Source organism: Artemia sp. Qi Xiang Cuo, chromosome 13 (assembly GCF_049724085.1).
Source record: "Artemia sp. Qi Xiang Cuo chromosome 13, ASM4972408v1, whole genome shotgun sequence".
Classification (NCBI taxonomy): Eukaryota; Metazoa; Arthropoda; class Branchiopoda; order Anostraca; family Artemiidae; genus Artemia; species Artemia sp. Qi Xiang Cuo.
This window is the reverse complement of record NC_142806.1, coordinates 21,292,028-21,314,403: the sequence shown is the minus strand read 5'-3', so window position 1 is coordinate 21,314,403 and position 22,376 is coordinate 21,292,028. Positions and strand designations below refer to the sequence as shown.

At 33.4% G+C, this 22,376-nt stretch overlaps 1 protein-coding gene across 1 annotated transcript in view; it reads right to left on the bottom strand.

Annotated features, from left to right (window-relative positions):
* Positions 1–22,376, bottom strand: part of sowah (ankyrin repeat domain family member sosondowah) — a 219,580-nt gene that overhangs the window by 130,366 nt on the left and 66,838 nt on the right. The window contains exons 5-6 of the mRNA XM_089098935.1: positions 15,989–16,021; positions 14,181–14,282 (exon numbers count right to left, since the gene is read on the bottom strand). Coding sequence (XP_088955061.1) covers positions 14,181–14,282; positions 15,989–16,021 — 135 coding nt within the window. The remainder of the gene's footprint in view (positions 1–14,180; positions 14,283–15,988; positions 16,022–22,376) is intronic.

The following is a 22,376-nucleotide window of genomic DNA, read 5'->3' as shown; positions in this document are numbered from 1 at the left end:
TATATATATATATATATATATATATATATATATATATATATATATATATATATATATATATATATATATATATATATATATATATATATATATATATATATATATATATATATATATATATATATATATATATATATATATATATATATATATATATATATATATATATATATATATATATATATATATATATATATATATATATATATAAAGCATGGAACTAATTAGGTAGATACCCGAATTGCTTTTTGCCCGTAAACATTCAAACTTAAAAATATGTATGCTGATTATTAAAGACAACAACACTTTTGACGAGAAGCTACATTTTCTGAAGCTCTTTAGCTACATGCTTATAGCTTGTAAGAAAGCTGTTTTTCACCCACGTTTCTTTTTCCAAATTTGTGCGTGTTATTACCAAAAAAACTTTAAAAACTGCATATGGGGCTCTTTTATTTATTAAAAATTGAATCAAATTTTGCTAATTTTTTAAACATGCATGGCTGTGAAGCTTCTATTTCAATTGTTCGTAGTAACCTTTAAAGCAATAGAACTGTTTGACAAAGTGATAGACATTGCATATAATGCCCCAGAAAGTTAACTTCAGATTTATATGATTCACTTCAATATATACTATAGGAAACGGGTGACACGAAAATGCGTACCTGGGGAGGGAGGCTTGGCTTCAGCCCCATCTATCCAAAAGACCCGAAATAGGGAAAAACCAAGTGTGCTTTAACAATCTAGAAATGTTTGAAACTTTCCTGGCGAAAAAATGTTGGTTTTGAAACCCTCATCTTCTTGAAAAATCGTTGGCTGCTTTGGTGCCACTCTCTCCTCCTCTCTCTTGAATAACAATTATATCGGCAACTTGTCTAGAACTTAGTAATTGCTTATGGTGGGAAAAACTTATTATTCTCATAATTGTTAGGTTGTGTAAAAATTAGTGTAACTTAACCATCAAAAGCTACAAGCCTGAGAAATGTGCCTCATTTTCGAAAAAAGGGGAATCAAAGCATCCCCAAAAGTGTCGAGTGGTCTGAACGAAAATCACACAATCAGATTCAGTATATCAGAAAACCCTACTGTTGAAGTTTCAAGTTCCTATCTTACAAAAATATGGAATGTTGTATTTTTTGGGCAGAAAAAAGATCACGGATGCTTGTGTTTTTTGTTTGTGTGTTGTTTTTCTTTTTTTCCGAGGGATGATCGTATCGAAACGATTGTCCTAGAAGATCGAGAGAGGGCTCATTTGACCGGAAATTCAAACTTCTAGTGCCTTTTTTAAATGACCAAAACATTGGAGGGTATCTAGCCCCCCTACGACGCCCCCTTTTACCCCAAAGACATCCGAATCAAAATTTTGAGATTACCATTTGGTTCATCATAGTTGAAAGGTCTAATAACTATGCCTCTGAGGATGACATGATCCCACATCCCATTGGGAAAGGGCTTTAAGTTATGTCCTTAATTTAAGTTATTATCCCAAAGGGCTTTAAGTTATGTCATTTGCCCTTTGTTGACATATAGTATTTGTTTTGGGGATTTTTACGGAAATTTTTAGGGGGGGGGTGACTTCCTGGCATTTCATGGAAACTGTCAAAAATTAAATTTAAAAAAAAACACAAGTTTTTTTTCAACGGAAAAATAAGGAGCAACATTAAAACTTCAAACGAACAAAATTATTCTCTATGTGAGGGGGGTTGTCACTTCTTCATCGCTCGCTCTCTACGCTAAAGTTTGAATTTTTGTCCCAATTCTTGAACGGAAAAATAAAGACAAGGGTCTTTAAACAGGGTCTTTAAAAGGGTCTTTAAGGGTCTTTGAAACACAAGGGTCAGTGACTTTGAATGAAAAGTAATTCTTAATAACTGTAAGACTTTTCCGTAAAGAGCGAGAGTTGAGGAAAGGACAGCCCCCCTCCTATACAGAATAATATCTGTTCGCTATAGTTGTAACGTTAAATTCATAAAGTTAAAATGCATTGCTGTCATTAAAGAGATATCCAAAACAGTAGTAAAAATAAAAAAGTTTATGGACTAGCAAAAATTGGCTAGCTGAATTGGATCAATTCGTGCTAAATGGTCCTCAGTCTGTCAACCTTTTTCTTTTTATTATCATTTTTTTTAATCTGATGAAAAGGTATATGAACCTTTAGTTTCTATTTTGCTGAAATCTTTATTTTCACAAATCATTTACAGGCTAAAAAACTCAGAGTTATATAGTCTTAAAATTAAAATAAAAAAATAAACACTGTAGGATCTGTTCAGCGGTCAATTTAAAAAAAAACAAAAAACAACTGAAGATAAACAGCGGACAAAGTTCTGCGTTTAGCTTCGTCGAATTCGTTTCTAAAAAAATATTTTAAGCACTAAATGCAAGATTAGGTTTTTTCACGTTGCTTGGTATTATTCTTTTTCTCAAGTAGTAGACTTTGCAATTCACTGTCAAGTGCCAAATGAGAGCAATGGATCTTTAGGATAGAAAGATAAATAATAAAATGCATGTGTAGTTTGCAAGGCCGTATCCAGGGAGAGTGAGGGGTTTGACCCCCCCCCCCCCCCGAAATGTTTGTCCCGCTAGTAAAAACATAACAAAAATGAATAGAAACATATTTTTGATATGTTTTTTATAGTTTTTTTTTGTACCCCCCCCCCTGGAAAACAATCTTGGATACGTTCTTCGTAGTTTGTCAGATTAACACATGAAAGACACGTGTGTTAAAAAAAGACGAGAATAAATTCTTTTTTTCCTTCAGGAAAGTAAATACTGAAGTTTCGTGGCAGGGTTTGCATCCTAAACATCAATTTTGTCAAAATTACAATCCTATATGCTCCTAATTTTAGTGTTATTCACGTTATTATTATTATTTCTTACTGAAAGCTCTCTGAGGTTTGGAGAAAAAAAGACTAAAAATAAGCATATATACCCGATAAATAAATATATGAAGATAAATGATAGAACCCAGATATTACATGATTTTAGTTTCGAGATCAGAATTCTTGATGAATCAGTTGATTTTGCCTCCTCCCCCGAAAAACGGCAAATTTGCTCTGGAAGTTAGTGTGTCATACCCAGAGTATAGGCACACAACTCCCTTTTCTTACCTTAATGAGGAAACGCCTTGAAAAGTGAAATAAACGGCTTTGGTTGGTAGTGTAGATTCTTCTAGACCTATTTCATTGAACGGTTTATTCTATCAAAGTCATCTGTTGATTTCATAGCAAATGCTCAACAGGAGCGTAAAACCATCCGAAAACCATGAGCAAAATTCATAAAAAAAAAGATAAGTATGTTTTTCAGATGAACTTTTCTATTCTAAGAACATTAACGTTTATTCTATCAAAGTCATCTGTTGATTTCATAGCAAATGCTCAACAGGAGCGTAAAACCATCCGAAAACCATGAGCAAAATTCATAAAAAAAAAGATAAGTATGTTTTTCAGATGAACTTTTCTATTCTAAGAAAATTAACGTTTATTCTATCAAAGTCATCTGTTGATTTCATAGCAAATGCTCAACAGGAGCGTAAAACCATCCGAAAACCATGAGCAAAATTCATAAAAAAAAGATAAGTATGTTTTTCAGATGAACTTTTCTATTCTAAGAACATTAACGTTTATTCTATCAAAGTCATCTGTTGATTTCATAGCAAATGCTCAGCAGGAGCGTAAAACCATCCGAATTGTACTATATTGGTTAATGTGAACGTGTCTAGATGCTCAAAATGTGTTGATAAAAATAAAATAAATTCCTTCATTTGTAAAAAAAAAACTATAAAATTGAAACACTTGCTTTACTTTATCTAATCACCCTTATAACGATTTTTATATTACCTTTTATGCTGTTAAAATGCTGTTTTATTGCTATTTCTCTGTTTTGTTATCATTCTTTTCTATTTCTACTAGGATACAAGTGTCATTTTATGCTCTAGAACAACTGTTGTTTTGTTTAAATTTATTTTAAATATCATTCTTTGACATTTTGATGATCAAGTTAACGCGTCGAGGGCTTTGTCTCTCTAAACAATTCCTTCAGTGATGTGGCCCAAGCCCTAAACTTTAAATCAAACTTGAAGTTCTTGGGTTTCCGGCTTTTCCATGAATTCCTTACTAAATAACTCTTAATTTTCAGCTGTTAAACATTCAAGCATTTGGAGTAATATTGTATTTTACATTTCACAAGCAAGAGATCTTTAGAGTTTTTGAACTAAGATTTAAAACAGTAGTTGCAAAACTTCAAAAGACAATAGATATATACAGAACAATGTTCTAGCTCCCATTGCTGCACAGAGATATTTCTACCAGCTGAAAATTAAGAGTTATTTAGTAAGGAATTCATGGAAAAGCCGGAAACCCAAGAACTTCAAGTTTGATTTAAAGTTTAGGGCTTGGGCCACATCACTGAAGGAATTGTTTAAGAGACAAAGCCCTCGACGCGTTAACTTGATCATCAAAATGTCAAAGAATGATATTTAAAAATAAATTTAAACAAAACAACAGTTGTTCTAGAGCATAAAAATGACACTTGTAACCTAGTAGAAATAGAAAAGAATGATAACAAAACAGAGAAATAGCAATAAAACAGCATTTTAACAGCATAAAAGGTAATATAAAAATCGTTATAAGGGTGATTAGATAAAGTAAAGCAAGTGTTTCAATTTTATAGTTTTTTTTTTACAAATGAAGGAATTCATTTTATTTTTTAATCAACACATTTTGAGCATCTAGACACGTTCACATTAACCAATATAGTACAATTCGGATGGTTTTACGCTCCTGCTGAGCATTTGCTATGAAATCAACAGATGACTTTGATAGAATAAACGTTAATGTTCTTAGAATAGAAAAGTTCATCTGAAAAACATACTTATCTTTTTTTATGAATTTTGCTCATGGTTTTCGGATGGTTTTACTGCTCCTGTTGAGCATTTGCTATGAAATCAACAGATGACTTTGATAGAATAAACGTTAATGTTCTTAGAATAGAAAAGTTCATCTGAAAACATACTTATCTTTTTTTTTATGAATTTTGCTCATGGTTTTCGGATGATTTTACGTTCCTGTTGAGCATTTGCTATGAAATCAACAGATGACTTTGATAGAATAAACGTTAATGTTCTTAGAATAGAAAAGTTCATCTGAAAACATACTTATCTTTTTTTATGAATTTGCTCATGGTTTTCGGATGGTTTTACGCTCCGTACATTTGCTATGAAATCAACAGATGACTTTGATAGAATAAACCGTTCAATGAAATAGGTCTAGAAGAATCTACACTACCAACCAAAGCCGTTTATTTCACTTTTCAAGGCGTTTCCTCATTAAGGTAAGAAAAGGGAGTTGTGTGCCTATACTCTGGTATGGCACACTAACTTCCAGAGCAAATTTGCCGTTTTTCTGGGGAGGAGGCAAAATCAACTGATTCATCAAGAATTCTGATCTCGAAACTAAAATCATATAATATCTGGGTTCTATCATTTATCTTCATATATTTATTTATCGGGTATATATGCTTATTTTTTAGTCTTTTTTTTCTCCAAACCTCAGAGAGCTTTCAGTAAGAAATAATAATAATAACGTGAATAACACTAAAATTAGGAGCATATAGGATTGTAATTTTGACAAAATTGATGTTTAGGATGCAAACCCTGCCACGAAACTTCAGTATTTACTTTCCTGAAGGAAAAAAAGAATTTATTCTCGTCTTTTTTTAACACACGTGTCTTTCATGTGTTAATCTGACAAACTACGAAGAACGTATCCAAGATTGTTTTCCAGGGGGGGGGGGGTACAAAAAAAAAACTATAAAAAACATATCAAAAATATGTTTCTATTCATTTTTGTTATGTTTTTACTAGCGGGACAAACATTTCGGGGGGGGGGGGGGGTCAAACCCCACTTGCTCTCCCTGGATGCGGCCTTGCAAACTGCATCATGCATTTTATTATTTATCTTTCTATCCTAAAGATCCATTGCTCTCATTTGGCACTTGACAGTGAATTGCAAAGTCTACTACTTGAGAAAAAGAATAATACCAAGCAACGTGAAAAAACCTAATCTTGCATTTAGTGCTTAAAATATTTTTTTAGAAACGAATTCGACGAAGCTTTTCAAACGCAGAACTTTGTCCGGCTGTTTATCTTCAGTTGTTTTCTGTTTTTTTTTAAATTGACCGCTGAACAGATCCTACAGTGTTTATTTTTTTATTTTAATTTTAAGACTATATAACTCTGAGTTTTTTAGGCCTGTAAATGATTTGTGAAAATAAAGATTTCGAGCAAAATAGAAACTAAAGGTTCATATACCTTGCCATCAGATTAAAAAAAATGATAATAAAAGAGAAAAAGGTTGACAGACTGAGGACCATTTAGCACGAATTGATCCAATTCAGCTAGCCAATTTTTGCTAGTCCATAAACTTTTTTATTTTTACTACTGTTTTGGATATCTCTTTAATGACAGCCAATGCATTTTAATCCTTTATGAATTTAACGTTACAACTATAGCTTGAACAAGATATTATTCTGTATAGGGTAGGGGGGCTGTCCTTTCCTCAACTCCTCGCTCTTTACGGAAAAGTCTTACAGTTATTAAGAATTACTTTTCATTCAAAGTCACTGACCCTTGTGTTTCAAAGACCCTCTTTAAAGACCCTTTTAAAGACCCTGTTTAGAAGACCCTTGTCTTTATTTTTCCGTTCAAAGAATTGGGACAAAAATTCAAACTTTGGCGTAGAGAGCGAGCGATGAAGAGAGTGACAACCCCCCTCACATAGAGAATAATTTTGTTCGTTTTGAGGATTTTAATGTTGCTCCTTATTTTTTTCCGTTGAAAAAAAACTTGTGTTTTTTTTTTAAATTTAATTTTTGACAGTTTCCATGAAATGCCAGGAAGTCTCCCCCCCCAAAAATTTCCGTAAAAATCCCCATAAACAAATTTACGTATATGTCAACAAAGGGCAAATGACATATACTGTCAAGCCCTTTGGGATAAGGACCCAAATGGACATAACTTAAAGCCCTTTCCCAATGGGATGTGGGATCATGTCATCCTCAGAGGCATAGTTATTAGACCTTTCAACTATGATGAACCAAATGGTAATCTCAAAATTTTGATTCGGATGTCTTTGGGGTAAAAGGGGGCGTCGTAGGGGGGCTAGATACCCTCCAATGTTTTGGTCATTTAAAAAAGGCACTAGAAGTTTGAATTTCCGGTCAAATGAGCCCTCTCCCGATCTTCTAGGACAATCGTTTCGATACGATCATCCCTGCGGAAAAAAAGAAAAAACAACACACAAACAAAAACACAAGCATCCGTGATCTTTTTTCTGCCCAAAAATACAACATTCCATATTTTTGTAGATAGGAACTTGAAACTTCAACAGTAGGGTTTTCTGATATACTGAATCTGATTGTGTGATTTTCGTTCAGACCACTCGACTTTTTGGGGATGCTTTGATTCCCCTTTTTTCGAAAATGAGGCACATTTCTCAGGCTTGTAACTTTTGATGGGTAAGTTACACTTTACCAATTTCATATATTGGGAATCACCAGCAAATACGAATTCTTTTTATTCATTAATTGTTATTAAAACTCCTTATTTTAGAGTTTCGGTTAATTTTTACACAACCTAACAATTATGAGAATAATAAGTTTTTCCCACCATAAGCAATTACTAAGTTCTAGACAAGCTGCCGACATAATTGTTATTCAAAACAGGAGGAGGAGAGGTGGCAAAACGACAACCATTTTTCAAGAAGATGAGGTTTCAAAATAAACATTTTTCGCCAGGAAAGTTTCAAACATTTCTAGATTGTTAAAGCACCTTGGTTTTTTCCCTATTTTGGGTCTTTTGGATAGTAAGGGGCTGAAGCCAATCCTCCCTCCCAGGCCACCCCATTTTCGTATCACCGTTTCTATAGTATATATTGAAGTGAATCATATAAATCTGAAGTTAACTTTCTGGGGCATTATATGCAATGTCTATCACTGTCAAACAGTTCTATTCTTTAAGGTACTACGAACAATTGAAATAGAAACTTTTACAACCATGCATGTTTAAAAAATTAGCAAAATTTGTTCAATTTTTAATAAATAAAAAAGAACCCCATATGCAGTTTAAAAGTTTTTGGTAATAACACGCGCCAAATTTGGAAAAAGAAACGTGGGTGAAAAACAGCAAAAAACAAGCTATAAACATGTAGCTAAAGAGCTTCAGAAAATGTAGCTTCTCGTCAAAAGTGTTGTTGTCTTTAATAATCAGCATACATATTTTTAAGTTTGAATTTTTACGGGCAAAAAGCAATTCTGAATTCACCTAATTAGTTATGCTTTATATATATATATATATATATATATATATATATATATATATATATATATATATATATATATATATATATATATATATATATATATATATATATATATATATATATATATATATATATATATATATATATATATATATATATATATATATATATATATATATATATATATATATATATATATATATATATATATATATATATATATATATATATATATATATATATATATATATGTATATTTTAACGGCTTAACTTGCCAACTCAGACAGAAATGTGCTACTGCTCTAAAATCTTTATATTTGAAATAAATAAAAGAAAAAATCTGAGAAAACCGTAGTTTTCATTAATGAATAGACCTAAGCTGGATCCAGTTGGAAAACAATGTCTTTATTTTCATATCCTTGGTCCTTCAACCATCAATAGTTAAAATCACAGTTTATAGAATTAGCAGTATGATCATTCCCTATCTCACCCATTATAAAAACCTGGACCGAGGTGCGAGTGCTCCAGAGAACGTTTTTGCAGATACAAACATAAGCGGCATTAGATCTTTTCACGGGTAGACAAGTCAGATTTCCCTTGGACGCGAAACTTACAGTTATAATAGAAATAAGTGGAAACCCGCTATTACGAATAATGCACTTTGTAACCATTTCTCATTGATTGACGAAAAAATACTAACCCGCTAATGCAGAAATAAGTGGGAGGAGCTTTTTGTTCGCACCGAGAATGAAGACCAGAAAATAGAAATGATCTGCGATAAACTTACTGGATAATTCTATAAACTGTGGTTAAAATATACAAACAACGGCGTAGCCAGGATTTTTTTCGGGCGGGGAGGGGTACAAAAACTTTAAAAATATATTTTTTTATATATGCGTTTTGTTACGTTTTACCAGTCTGAAAAAAAATCACAGAGGGGGGGGGGGGGTCAAACCCCCCAGCACCTCTCCTATATACGGCCTTGGGCGTAAAAGACGATCAAAAGGAATCCGGTAAGAAACGACGACATTCAAATCATGACTATAGTAAAACGTAAATAGGAATCGATAATTTCAACTGATGTTCTTTGATATTTAGTCTGTCACTTCACCGTTAAAAGAACTAATTAAATTAAAATCATTAATCCAAAGCACTTTAAATTAAAAGCAACAAAAAGCTGTAAAAAGACATTAACAAAAGTTATACTACATGGCTATGTAAAAAGTCACGTAAGTAAGACGATTAACGAGGAATACGAACAAAAAATTCTTAACGACCATGAGAGCGTTTAAACCTTAAATTGGAAATAAGGTATTTGTTTTTGCGGGAGGCAAGCTGACACATGTCACCGATGAGTTTGTCCAGTAAATTGAAAGCATGTAAGGTTGTTTTTTTTCCTGGTTAAATAGTCGTACACTCACGGTAAACCCATTTTCATCGATCAAAACACTATACATGGTAGCTGGGAAGAATCTCTTAGCAAAGTCAAGCTAATTAAAAATCAGCTATACACAAATTTTTCGGTTTTCGCAGACCATCTATCAGCAAAAACATGACAAAATCCAAGCAATCTTTTTGCAAAACCTGAACTCAACGCCAAATATACTAGCTACTTCATCGTAGAAAATTCTTTAACTTCTATCCATCTTCCTAAACAAAAGATCCCGACAATTTTTTACCGAAGTACTTATTTGCCTATGTTTTAATGAGAAAGATTACACAGATGCTGATGGTTCTTTCAACCATACTTTCAACTATCCCCTACAGTTCATTAGAGTTAATTGATGACCGGTCGCTTGGGTTGTGTCAAGGTAGCCTACTGCAGCATGAAGTCGTTCGGCCGCACCTTAATGAAATTAATCAAAGGCTAAAACCAATAGCAGGCTAAAGAACCGGCTAAACAAAAGTATGGATTTTTTTTTCTTTTTAAGATGAAAAGCCTGAGATTCTGAGGAAAAATGAGAAGGATTCAAAATGGAAAGCGACAAATCCGATTCACCCTTAAAGAGTTTGGGAAGGAGTGACCGTGTGGTTCACTCTCCAAAAGTCCCTGGTGGCTTTTCATTTTCCATTTTTATCTTCTTCTCTTTGTAATGAGGGCTTAAGACCTCAACGACATGTATCTTATATGCTGAATTTGATGGCACAATTTCTGTCAAGATCGTTCCCGTTTTTTTAGCTTTTTTCTTCGTTTTTCTTCTTTTATATTCGTTTTTCAGTGTTTTTCTTCTTTTTTCTTCGTTTTTCAGCGTTTTCTTCTATTTTCTTCATTTTTCAGCGTTTTTCTTTTATTATACACATTTTCTCAGGCTCATTCTTTTGACGAGCAGCTTTAAATTTGGTATATTCTGAATTGCCATACAAGGATGAATCTTGAAATATGTATTGTTATAAAAATTGAGTTTTGACTACTGTTAGTACGAGTCACTTTACTTATTGATCAATACCACGAACTATTTTATAATGAAAAAAGAAAAGGGGTTCAAATAGATCACTATGCTTCACCTTAATAGCATTTTAACAGCGATTATCTGTAATCACAAGCTTCTGAATTTCAAAATAAGGTCCAATCAAGGGGTTACACACTCTTTGATACTAACTTACACGACTGGGTGGTTTCATCCCTTCTTAATACCCTTCTGGCCCTGACACTGCTCCGGCCTTCTGTTATAAATTCATATCTCCATTAATAACTTCCCATCTCCACACCTCTAATATACGTAAAACTGTCTAGTGTGGAACCCCTTGATTAGAATCAATTACTTTAATATCTCAGCCCAATTATCGCATCGATAGACAAGAAAAATCTTCGATACATAAACTTTTATTGAAAAACATAAAAACGTTTCTCAGACATCGAACACAATCAAAAGACGTCATTCGCAGCATTTTAATAAGAGAAATTTACTCGAGCGATTACAACAAAAACATTCGAGGTTTAGTGGTAATTAAGGTGTATCGGCTAGGATAATCAAGCCTTTTATCCGCTCCCACACTGAAAGACCTGAATTCACAGTTGTAGTACATGCACATATAAAAGGATCATCATCATTATTTTATCTTCTTTTCTGAGCTCATTAACGTTAACTAAACAAACTCCTATGTAATGCCAATATTTAATCCGTAACGTTTCATCAGACTCTTCATGATAATGAACGGTAAGTAAAGAGTTATCCTTGACATCAGAAAACGAAACTCTCAAAAGCGGGATTTGTATTACAATAGGCTATATGCTTTTTTATGCTTATATCAGGGTTATAAGCAAAAGAAAATTTGCATAGCTTTGGAAAGAGGAGAAACTATCCCTGGAGGCGAGTACGATCTTGATGAAAGTTACATAAGTAAAATCAAAAAGTCCAAGAACACATTAGAGGAATTTTCGGTACTGGTGCATTATATATAACACAGCGCTATAGACTGTACAAGGATATATTAATGGAAACCCGTCAAATGGGTATTTGCAAGAGATAAATTGATTGCAAAGCGTGGTTTCTCATTGAGTTTACAATATTTAAAATGCTGTTTTTTTTTATTTAGGGAGGGGGTACCTAGGTTAGGTTACGTATTTAGGTACTTGCGCATTATACTGTACCCACGAAAGAAGTCAAGTTTGGTTAATGCTAATGAAATATAATAAAATAGGATGAATATATAATAGTTTACAAAGAAATTTGGGCTATATATTTGCACATTAGGAAGGTGGGGGGGGGGGGTAAAAGCATAGTATATGTTAAATACGTAACCTAACTTAACCTAGGTACCTTTCCCCCTCCCCTAAACCCCAAAAAACAATAGTTTAAATATTGTAAACGCAAAAAACAAATCACGCTTTGCATTCCATTTATCTAGCAAACAACAGTTTTTCTAGTTTCCTGTCTGGTTTCCTTGTACAGTCTATAGCGGTGGGTACCATATAATGCACAAGTACCCGTATTTAATATATGGTATGCTTTACCCCCCCCCCCCCCTAATGTGCAAATATAGAGCCAAAATTTGTTTCTAAACTATTATATATTCATCCTATTTTATTTTATTTCATTAGCATTAACCAAACTTGACTTAGCGCTGTGTTATATATAATGCCCCAGTACTGAATTTTCAAAGCTCTGTCTACGAAATATAAAAGTACGTATACTACTCGAAAGGATGGTCATAAATACGACTTTTATTACTTTTACTTTCTTTTCCATCAAGGGGAATGGTATCTATCCAGTGGTGGTAAAATATCGAGAGAGGGTCCATTCGAACATAGATTTGACATTTCTAGGAATACAACGAACCCTAATCCTATTTTTTACCATCAAAAAGACGCCACAGCAGAATACCAGCTTCTGTAATTTTGCACCGTAAAACAACAATTTTGGCCCAAATATGGCCTAAATCCCATATCACATTCATATATCACATTCATATTACACATTCATAAGTAAATATACATACAGTCAATACAAAGTTCACGGTTACTTTAGACCGTTTATGCAACTATTCTAACAGTTACAAAGTATTTCAAAGATACAAACCAACTATGGGAACGTAAGTGAATCCCCTTTGTTTAAAAGAGAGGGGGGGGGGGCAAAAGCCTCAAAACGTAAATTTCATTTTTCGTATCGTTTTTTGGGTAGTGATCTATTAACTGGGAAACCCGCGAGATATCGTATAGCGAACATGATAAAAGAAACTAGTCAAGCAGGTTTTTTTCAACCGAGAATTCCTATGCCGAGCATTGCAAACAGTGCTTTCTCATTTCGTTTGCAATATTTAAACTTCAGTTTTTTGGGGTTTAGGGGGGAAAAGGTACGTAGGTTAGGTTAAGTTACGTATTTAATATATGCTATGCTTTACCCCCACCCCTCTGATGAGCAAATACATAGCCAAAATTCGTTTCTAAACTATTATATATTTATCCTATTTTGTTTTATTTCATTAGCACTAACCTAACTTCACTTCTCGCGGGTTTCCCAGCTAATAGAACAGCTAATTGCTTTTTGTAAATTTTAAAGAGGTCCTTCAGCTCAATATTGAGGAGGGAATGTATTATCAAACCACCCTTCGTTTGTAGGAACCTATAAGGGCTAAGAGCCCCTCCAATTGCAAAGACCAATTGCTAAAATAGTAATTTTTAACGAAATTTTTCATTTAACAAATCAAAGCACTATGATAAAAAAAAAGTTGAACTTCAACATAAAAAGAATGGGCGAGGAAGATGGCATTCGTCCTTGCATTTAGTATAACTCTGACAATGATACCAAATAATGCTAATGCTTAATCCTTTTTTTGCCAAATTATCTGTTTTTTGAGGCCTTTAACATTACAGACGTAAAAAGCAACCATTAGTTTGTAACCATAGTATTCTTCATCCAAATAGTTTCTGAACTTCCCTAAGAGTTTAACGATGTTTCGTTGGTTTTCATACGCTTTTGGTTAAAAAGTGAACAGTTTTCATTAAGCCGAAACTAGAAACAAGATATTTTAATTGTAATAATTATGCAGTAGATAGATATTACCCATAAATGAATTCCAGTAAATACACCCGTTCATTCATTCCTACAATAAAAGATTAAAAAAAATACAAAACATTCAAAACTATCTTTTGAGAACTATTAAAATCGAATTTTTGGATTTGTTCTTTTATGACATTGATGGGTGACATGATATGGCACTTTATGGCACATGATATGGCACTTTTCTGATATGGCACTTGTAGGAAGCTAAGTGAAGAGGAACCAGCGAAAAAAATTCCAGGAGGGAAGGGATTTGAATACTGTTTTTAGCCAGGAACCGTAAAATGTGTCCCGAAGAATAGAACACTTTGTATTTTTGCATAATCCCCCCTCCTCCTGGGGATACCCATGTTATTATGATACTTACCCTTCTTTTCGCTAGTCGTGGCTCTTCTTGTAAAAGCTTAGCAATGTGGTTGTATTCACCCCTTGCACAAGCCACAATCCATTCCCGAGCCCGTGGGTCCATCTGAATAAATAGTTAAAATAATTAGACAAAGAACGGTGGCAAATGAATAATTAAAATCCTGTTTGAAATGTAGACCTTTTTTATTTTATTTTTCTTATACTTTGTATTACTATGAATATTTAGGGGGGGAAATGAAGCATAAAAAGAAGCAAACATACAAATAAAATCAAGAATATAAGAATCTAAAAGATAAAATATAGGAAAAATCTTTTTATATGGGAGATAAGAAAAAGAAGATTACACAAGCAACTGACTTTATGAAAAAGCATATAAATTCACAGAATAACATTCAAAAATCCCTCCTGACAATATGAGCATATTTTGATATAAGTATATCTTAATTTTAAAACATTAATATCTCAAAGGTAAAGTATAGATAAAAGTATTTTTAAGATATAGGTGATAAGACATCGAAGGCCAAAGCGATTCAATCACGTGTTTTTTATTTCGTTTTTGTGTCAAAACACAAACATGTTTTGTGTCAAAACACAAAACTCTTCCTTTCTATGTTCATTGAGGTATTCCTTAAAATTAAGCATTTATACCCTAAAATGACAAAGAAAATTCGGCATCGAATGGTAAGTATTTTTATAAATAATTTTGAAAGATTCAAATGTACTTTAACACATTTATCAGGGTCAAATATAGAAGCGAAAAAACCTGTGCACGAAATTCTTTTATCCTTTATCTGCTGCTTTTTGAATGGACATAACATAACACATATGAACGGCTAAAATAATTTAAATTTTCTCCAGACAGATCAACATACCTAATCCTTTAAGAGTTTGTACTCTTAATCATTTAAATAATACTCCAAACTTTATTTACTCTGTTAGCTTCTACACAACAACAAAAAAATAAAAAATAATCGACGCTTAACCTACTTTTACGTGCATATATATATATATATATATATATATATATATATATATATATATATATATATATATATATATATATATATATATATATATATATATATATTATATATATATATATATATATATATATATATATATATATATATATATATATATATATATATATATATATATATATATATATATAAATTGAGCAATGAAATAAAATGTCAATCAAATAGGCTACTAATGAGATAACAAGGTTCAGCAGACAAAACAAACAACAAAACTCAAACAACTACTTATTATAAGGGTGCCATGAGGGGACTGGATTTTTAAACTGATTGGGGGGGTCACGACACTTAAAATATCAAGAAACAACAAGATAGATGCAACAGATCAATACTAAGAGGCAAGCCGCTTTTGCCAACAGAGATTAAGGTTTCGGTGGTTTCAGTTTTACGACACCAGCAATCCTCGTTCCAATCTTACTGAGTCCATTGAATTTATCAACTTGCCAGAATCGATAAGAATATTTTGATACTCCTTCGTGAAACTTAGGACCTTAAGCTACAGCATACCCACGCACCGATTGAGGTGAGCCTTCGGATTCGCGCTTAAAAAAACACATTAAAAAGGGTTTTTGTAATAAAAAGCAATTTTAAAAAATAACAACATTAAAGTACTTAACTCTTTTAGTATTTTTGGTATTCTGGAATGGGATGGGGATATTTCTGGAATAAGAGGGAGGTAGCATTATTTCCATTGAATTTGTATAAAACAGAGGCGCAACAAAAAAGTACGATCTAAATTCCAAAACACCATAAAGGAAAGCATAGAACTCACCGTTGCCAATGAGGATGTATCATCGTCTTCACCCTGGAACGAAAAAGGAAAAGCGTAAGCAAATCTGTACACGAAAAAGCTTTTAAATTGGAAAGTGTTTCACATTATGGGACCCTATCAATAAAAAGTCATATCGCGTTCTCTCTCACTTATAGAAAGATCATCTGTCTTTTTGGTAGCTTGAGTAAATGCAACTTCTAATTGCTTTTAGTTTCTGGTGTACGACATACTGAATATTTCTAGCGTTGGCCCGATTTGGAAAAACACGTTTTTGAGAGGAAAAAATTTTGATGATATATAACTTAAATCTTTAAATGAAAATACTCTGGATTCTTTTTGCAACAAGGCTACAATGAAAGAGAAAGAGAAAGAGATAGGGGTAAAAAACAATTACTCCTTTCGTTTCATCTTAACAAAAAACAAAAAACTTTTCGCATACTGACCAAAGGTCTGCGTTGCGCAGGTACCGATCTCCTGATTCAATGCCTTAGGCCGGGAGTTCAATGCGTGGTTGGGAAATCATCCAACGCTTCCCGTGTTTTCCCCAGATTTAAATCGGCGCCAAAGAAATGGAAATCTCACTTAAAAGGAATTTCAGCACTGGCATTGTCTTACAAGCAGGGTTGCCACCACTGGTGATTTATCATCAGATCTGGTGATTTTTCATCCTCCTGGTGATTTTTCTGGTAATTTTCTTGAATCTGGTGATTTTTGATGATTTTCTTTTTTAATTTGGTGATTTTTGGTGACTTTCATTCAATTTGGTGATTTTCTACAAAAGTGGTTGACATTTCATGCATGATTTGTCTTACTGAGGTGAAATAATCAGTGACTTTCATATTTTATGTCTTGTTTTTATTCGTTATTTCTAAAAAATGGCATTATTTTGAGCTCTTCTGTATTCTTTTAGCTTGGCATTCGGCTTCCCCGTAGTTACAAAGTTTAATTTATAAAAACATGCATGTCCCATGTGGGCCATGTATGCTATAATCAAATTGAGGCTCAGAAACGAAAAAAAAAATCAGGTACAGAAGGTATAGTCCCACATGAACATAGATTCAGCAGCCTAGGATAGGTTTTTTTTCCAAGGGACTTAACGGTCTCATGGAAAGGGAAGAAAATTTTTTTGTCATAATTGTCATAAATTGTCATAATTTTTTTTGGTTCTTTAGGCTTGTGTCAATCCTACTTGTCTACGACACATGCAGAAACGTGCACAGTTCCTCCTTACCAGGACTGAGATTAGGCTTAGTCTAACTAGGTTTCTGATGGGAGTTTGCTGAGAAGTTAATCTTTAGTATTAAAGTAAGTAGGTCTTGAAGAAAGAAGTTTTAAAAGCTAAATTTGTATCTTATTTTCTGATATACAGAATGTTGCCATTGGACAAGTATCACTAGAAATGTTTCATAGTTGATACACTAAATTTAAGTCTGATATTCTGCTTTGGCCTATTATATTTGTACTATGAAATAGATTCAAATCATCCACATTCCCTGTGCTTGCTGGACTTTGGGCTCAAGTAACTCCAGTATATCTGTTCTGTTTTATTATTCCTACAGTTCGGCTGTGATAATTAAAAGGGCGACGTACGCCATTTTTGCTACTTTTCAGGAGAGCCAGAAAACGGAAAAAAGTTTGTTGGCTGTGGTCGCTCTGAAGGGCGAGGCTAATGGAGATCAAGGGAACATATTCTAGACCAGCTTTTTCTGCTTTTTTCAGTGGTATAAATTGAATTCAAGTATTCTGAGCAAGCTCGAAATTATTCCATTTTATGGCGTGTCTCCTTTTTCCTTGACAAAAAAGGAGACATAGCCTATGCCAGGTCCCCATGTTATAATTACAACAACTGTTTCTTCTTTTCTTCAAATCACGATGATTATGCTGAAATTCGGCTGATTCTTGAGCCAAAAAGGAGACATATGCCAAATATTAAAGTTCAAAAGAACAGAAAAAAACAGGGTCAAAAGGAGACACGTGCTCTGCACGTATCTCCTTTTTGGCCCAGCTGCAATCCGCGTCCAAAAGTGGCGTATGTCTCTTTTTTATCTTCGCAACGGTAGGAGATAGGAGAATCTGACTGCATCATTCGATTCCTTGTGCCGAGTTTACCCATGACATACACATAACTCATTTCCGACCAAAATGGCATATGTCGCCCTTTTAATTATCACAGCCGAGTTGGCAAGTAATCTTGAGACAAAGAAACGAAATATGCTTTATTCTATTCTTTCAATCTCTTTTTCACTGTTGTTTCTGGCCAGTTATATTGTATTACCATTTTGTGCTTTGCATTCACTGTAGAATTCCATTTGAGGACGAAAAAGGATTATTGTGGTTATTCTTTTGGATGGAAACCTGAAAAAAAAAAGATTCTACAAAGTAAAGACAAAAAAAAATTGTAGTTAAATAAATAAATAAAAAGGTTGTTTATGTCCGGAAACAGGATTTTAGGGTCACAATTTCAGTTTTGGCTGGAATTCCAGTTTTTGGTATAAATTCTCTTCCTTCTTGAGCAGTAGTCTTTGAAAAACGTAATGTCTTAGCTCAGGGTACCCATCGCGTCTTTTGTCTGAAGCCTATAATTATTGACCACCGATATTTGGTGATTTGGGTGAAATGCTGGTGATTTTTTTGGTGAAAAACTGGTGATTTTTGGTGATTTTTTTGGTGAAAAACTGGTGATTTCTATTTTGTTGTGGTGGCAACCCTGCCTACCAGTATTCAATCGGCTTATTGCAAGTGGTTCGCGGTGTCTTCACTTCCTTTAGACTTTATTATCGTGGTTCCCCCGTCAAAGCAAAAAGAATTTGAAGGGAAAAAAAAATTCTGAGACCTATATAATAGAATAATTTCTATTTTAGCAAAATATGGTAATCTCTTTTCTTTTAGTGTGTGTATGTCTCTGTTTTTTCTTCTTCTTTTCTAGTTAGTATATTATCCCAAAAACTGGGGATTGCTGTATCCTGATAAGTCATAAAATGTGTAAGTAAATGTACCTTAGAAACAGTAACTAATGTCAAATAAAGAATTGACAACTAAAATAAGGATTAAAAAAGAAAACAAAACCAGATATGGGGGCATTGGTTTGAGAAAGACTGATTTAGCAAGCAAGGTTTTAATATTAATAGCATTATTACATTTAACAACGTTACCCTCTTTTAACCTGAACTCATCTCATTGTGGGAGGTCAATGCAGCACTCATCAACATACTGACAAAGTTAAAGTTCAATCAAGTTCAATCATTTTATTATTAACATATACATGTATATAATTGACATGGGCAAAAATACATAAGAAAAAAAATACATGGGACTGAATATGGGCTTTCACTTCTAGAAAGCTTACCCTATTTCAGGGGAAATTCACTTCTAAGGGGAAAGGTCACTATTTGTGAGAAATCCTGTTCTAAAGAAAAGTGTTCACTCAAGAAAACGGACATAAAATGGAGGTAATAGGCAATGACTAATGTCAAATAGCTTCATTTGGGAGATGCTCCAGTTGAAGAACTGCCAGTTGAGTAGAACTCTGGAACCCTGGGGATACCCAGTTTAAATGAGAACCGTGTAATTTTATGTATGCATACACAAAAATGTAAACACAACTAACAATCCTGCATAGCTTAGTAGATGAAGCATCAGACTCCCAATGTCGGGGGCGGAAATTCGAGGTGTTGGGCATCCTTTCCTGTCGGTAGAAAGTGAAATATTGAAATATATTCCTTTTCGAGTAAAAGCTACATTTGTTTCATAGACATCGATATGAAACTATTTCACGCGTTCAGATGGATAACGAATTCCATAAAAGGGAGGGGGACCTTTTCTCTTCATAAACGAGTGTTTCCACAGCTATAATTTGTTACAATCTGTTTTGTCCAAGAGGATGTTTTGTCCTAGAGGACCTAGAGGATCGAGTTATAATTTTCAGGGACATTTTTTTCTGTGGGATAAAACAATTTTATCCGATCCAGAAAAGAATAGACGCTACAGTTTTTCTTCTTTTAATCCCGGTTGTCCAGCAGACTCCGGTATTAGCTTGACATAAATCTTTAAGTATCATCACCTGAAACCTACTGCGTATACGGTTCTAGGCGTTTACCCCCCCCCCCCGACGATTATCCCCAGAAAATACCCCCCCCAAACGGAAAATACCTCCCCGCAGAAAATATCCCCACGAAAAGTAACCCCGGGGAAAATACCCCCTTCTTGGAAAATACTCTCGCGGGAAATTAAGCTAAAACATATGGCCCAAAAAAGTTTAAGAAGGTTTAGCTACACTTTGTAAGGATAGTTGGTTTTGGGGACCAACAAATTCTAAATTGTTAAAGTTTTTTAGGGACGACAGCGTTGCTAAATTCTACGAGATTGTTCCTTATCTTCCAAGTGTAAAACTACCACAAATCACCATTAACAAATAAATGAAACCCAAAATGAAATTACAATAGATAGCCTAGTCAAACTCAAACGAGCAAAAATTAAAAGGAGTATGGCTGAAAACACCCATGTCTTCTTCAGACCAGAAAATAATTTGCACATTACTTAAAAAAAAAAATAATGAAAAAAACGAGTATGGTCAGTTTGATATACATGTTCTGATATCTATTCCTCATAGTCTTAATACTTCTTTATTTGTTAAAGTCAAAAAAGTAAAACATTTAAAATCTATTTGTATTTCTACTCATTTTTAGCTTAACGAGGTTGTTAAGGCTGTGAGATAATAAATTTTCATTTATTAACAAGATATTGGTACTTATTAAGAATCCTGTAAACACGCGAGAAAGACCACATCAAAAACTCAAAGATGCTTTTTGAAGAACAGGTTTTCGTTGCCTTGTGAGGTGTTGCTTACCCCGTGACAAAGATTTAAACTTTAGCTTTTTGGGGTTGATGGAGTAAAAAAAGTTCCTAGGTTAGGTCGCGTATTTAATCTTTGCTCTGTTTTACCCCCTCCCCCCCAATGTGCAATAACACAGCCCAAATTTGTTCATAAAGTATTATATTTTAATCCTATTTTGTTTTATTTCATTAGCATTAACGAAACTTCACTTCTCGCGTGTTTACCGGATTCTTAATAAGTACCAAAATTTTTCATTGATTTAAGTCTGATCTTTCTTATTTTATATGGGAAAAGATATGGGGAAAAAGAAAATTTCATATCAAATTTGCTTATTCATACTGTCAAATGCGCCCTCTTCTTTATCTTAATAAAAATAAAATTCAAAAACTACAAAATAATTACAAATGTTAGATTATTTATTTGAAATTTGCGCCCCTAAAATTTCTGCACACAGGCAAGTACTTCCTCTGTCACCCCTAAAACTGACTCTATCCCTATATTTGGAAAATTCAGTTTTTTTCTTCATTAAAAGTTTGAACTGAAAAATTTGACACCCTATATTTTCGTGAATTGACGCCCCTGAATGCACTCCAAAACAACTGTTTTAAAAATTGCATACCCAAATACATACGGCACGACCTTTAGCCTAGGTCTGAGAAAACTCACTACTATTATCATAATTGGATAACATTAGGTGCAGACTGAGCTCAGCTACCTCACACCAAAGCAGTCTCACGAAAGTGAAAATAAATTCATCCATCAATCATAACCCTATTTGGTTGACAAGGTCTCAAATTCAAAACTATTAAAATAACTAGGTATTGTTCCAAAAACACACAATTATCACTTATGTCGTAGCTGCAATCTAGAAATGAGCGAACCGCTAATACAACATGCCATATCCATAATACAAACAGAACCACTGCCCATAATGCAACAAATTAAAAATTGTGTTGCTGAAAAAACTTTCAAGCAGTAAATATTTCCATATAATCTTTACTTAGAAATAATAACTAATATGTGATCAAACTTCATAATATTTTATTATTAATTATATTATTAATTATTAGTATTTTATTAATTTTTGATCATTTCAACAAGGAGGCTGGAATCACTCGCAAATGGCGTCAAATCAAACAATAACCGGAATAGGTATAACCGAAACCCCCTAAACTTGAGATTTAAGTACCCCGTCTCGGAAACCAAATAGAAAAAAGAAAAAAGCATTTAAACTAAAACATGGTGCAAACAATGGTAATATTTGGTGCCATCTCCAAAATTACCGTGTCAGCTGGGATCCTGAATAGAACACCCCTAGAGATCTCTTCTGAAGATATTCCTAGATATGATCATCGTATTCAGCTTCTTATGCATCGTGTCAGGTGCAACGGCACCACGTAAAATAAAGCCTTTTTAGGCCTACCTGTTTAACTAGTAAATTTAAGGGGTATGACAAATTTAATTTAGTATATTCAAAGGATGATTAAATAAGATTACATAATATTTATTTCCAAAAGTCTAAGTCTATGAAAATAAAGAGAGAAAAAGAAGAAA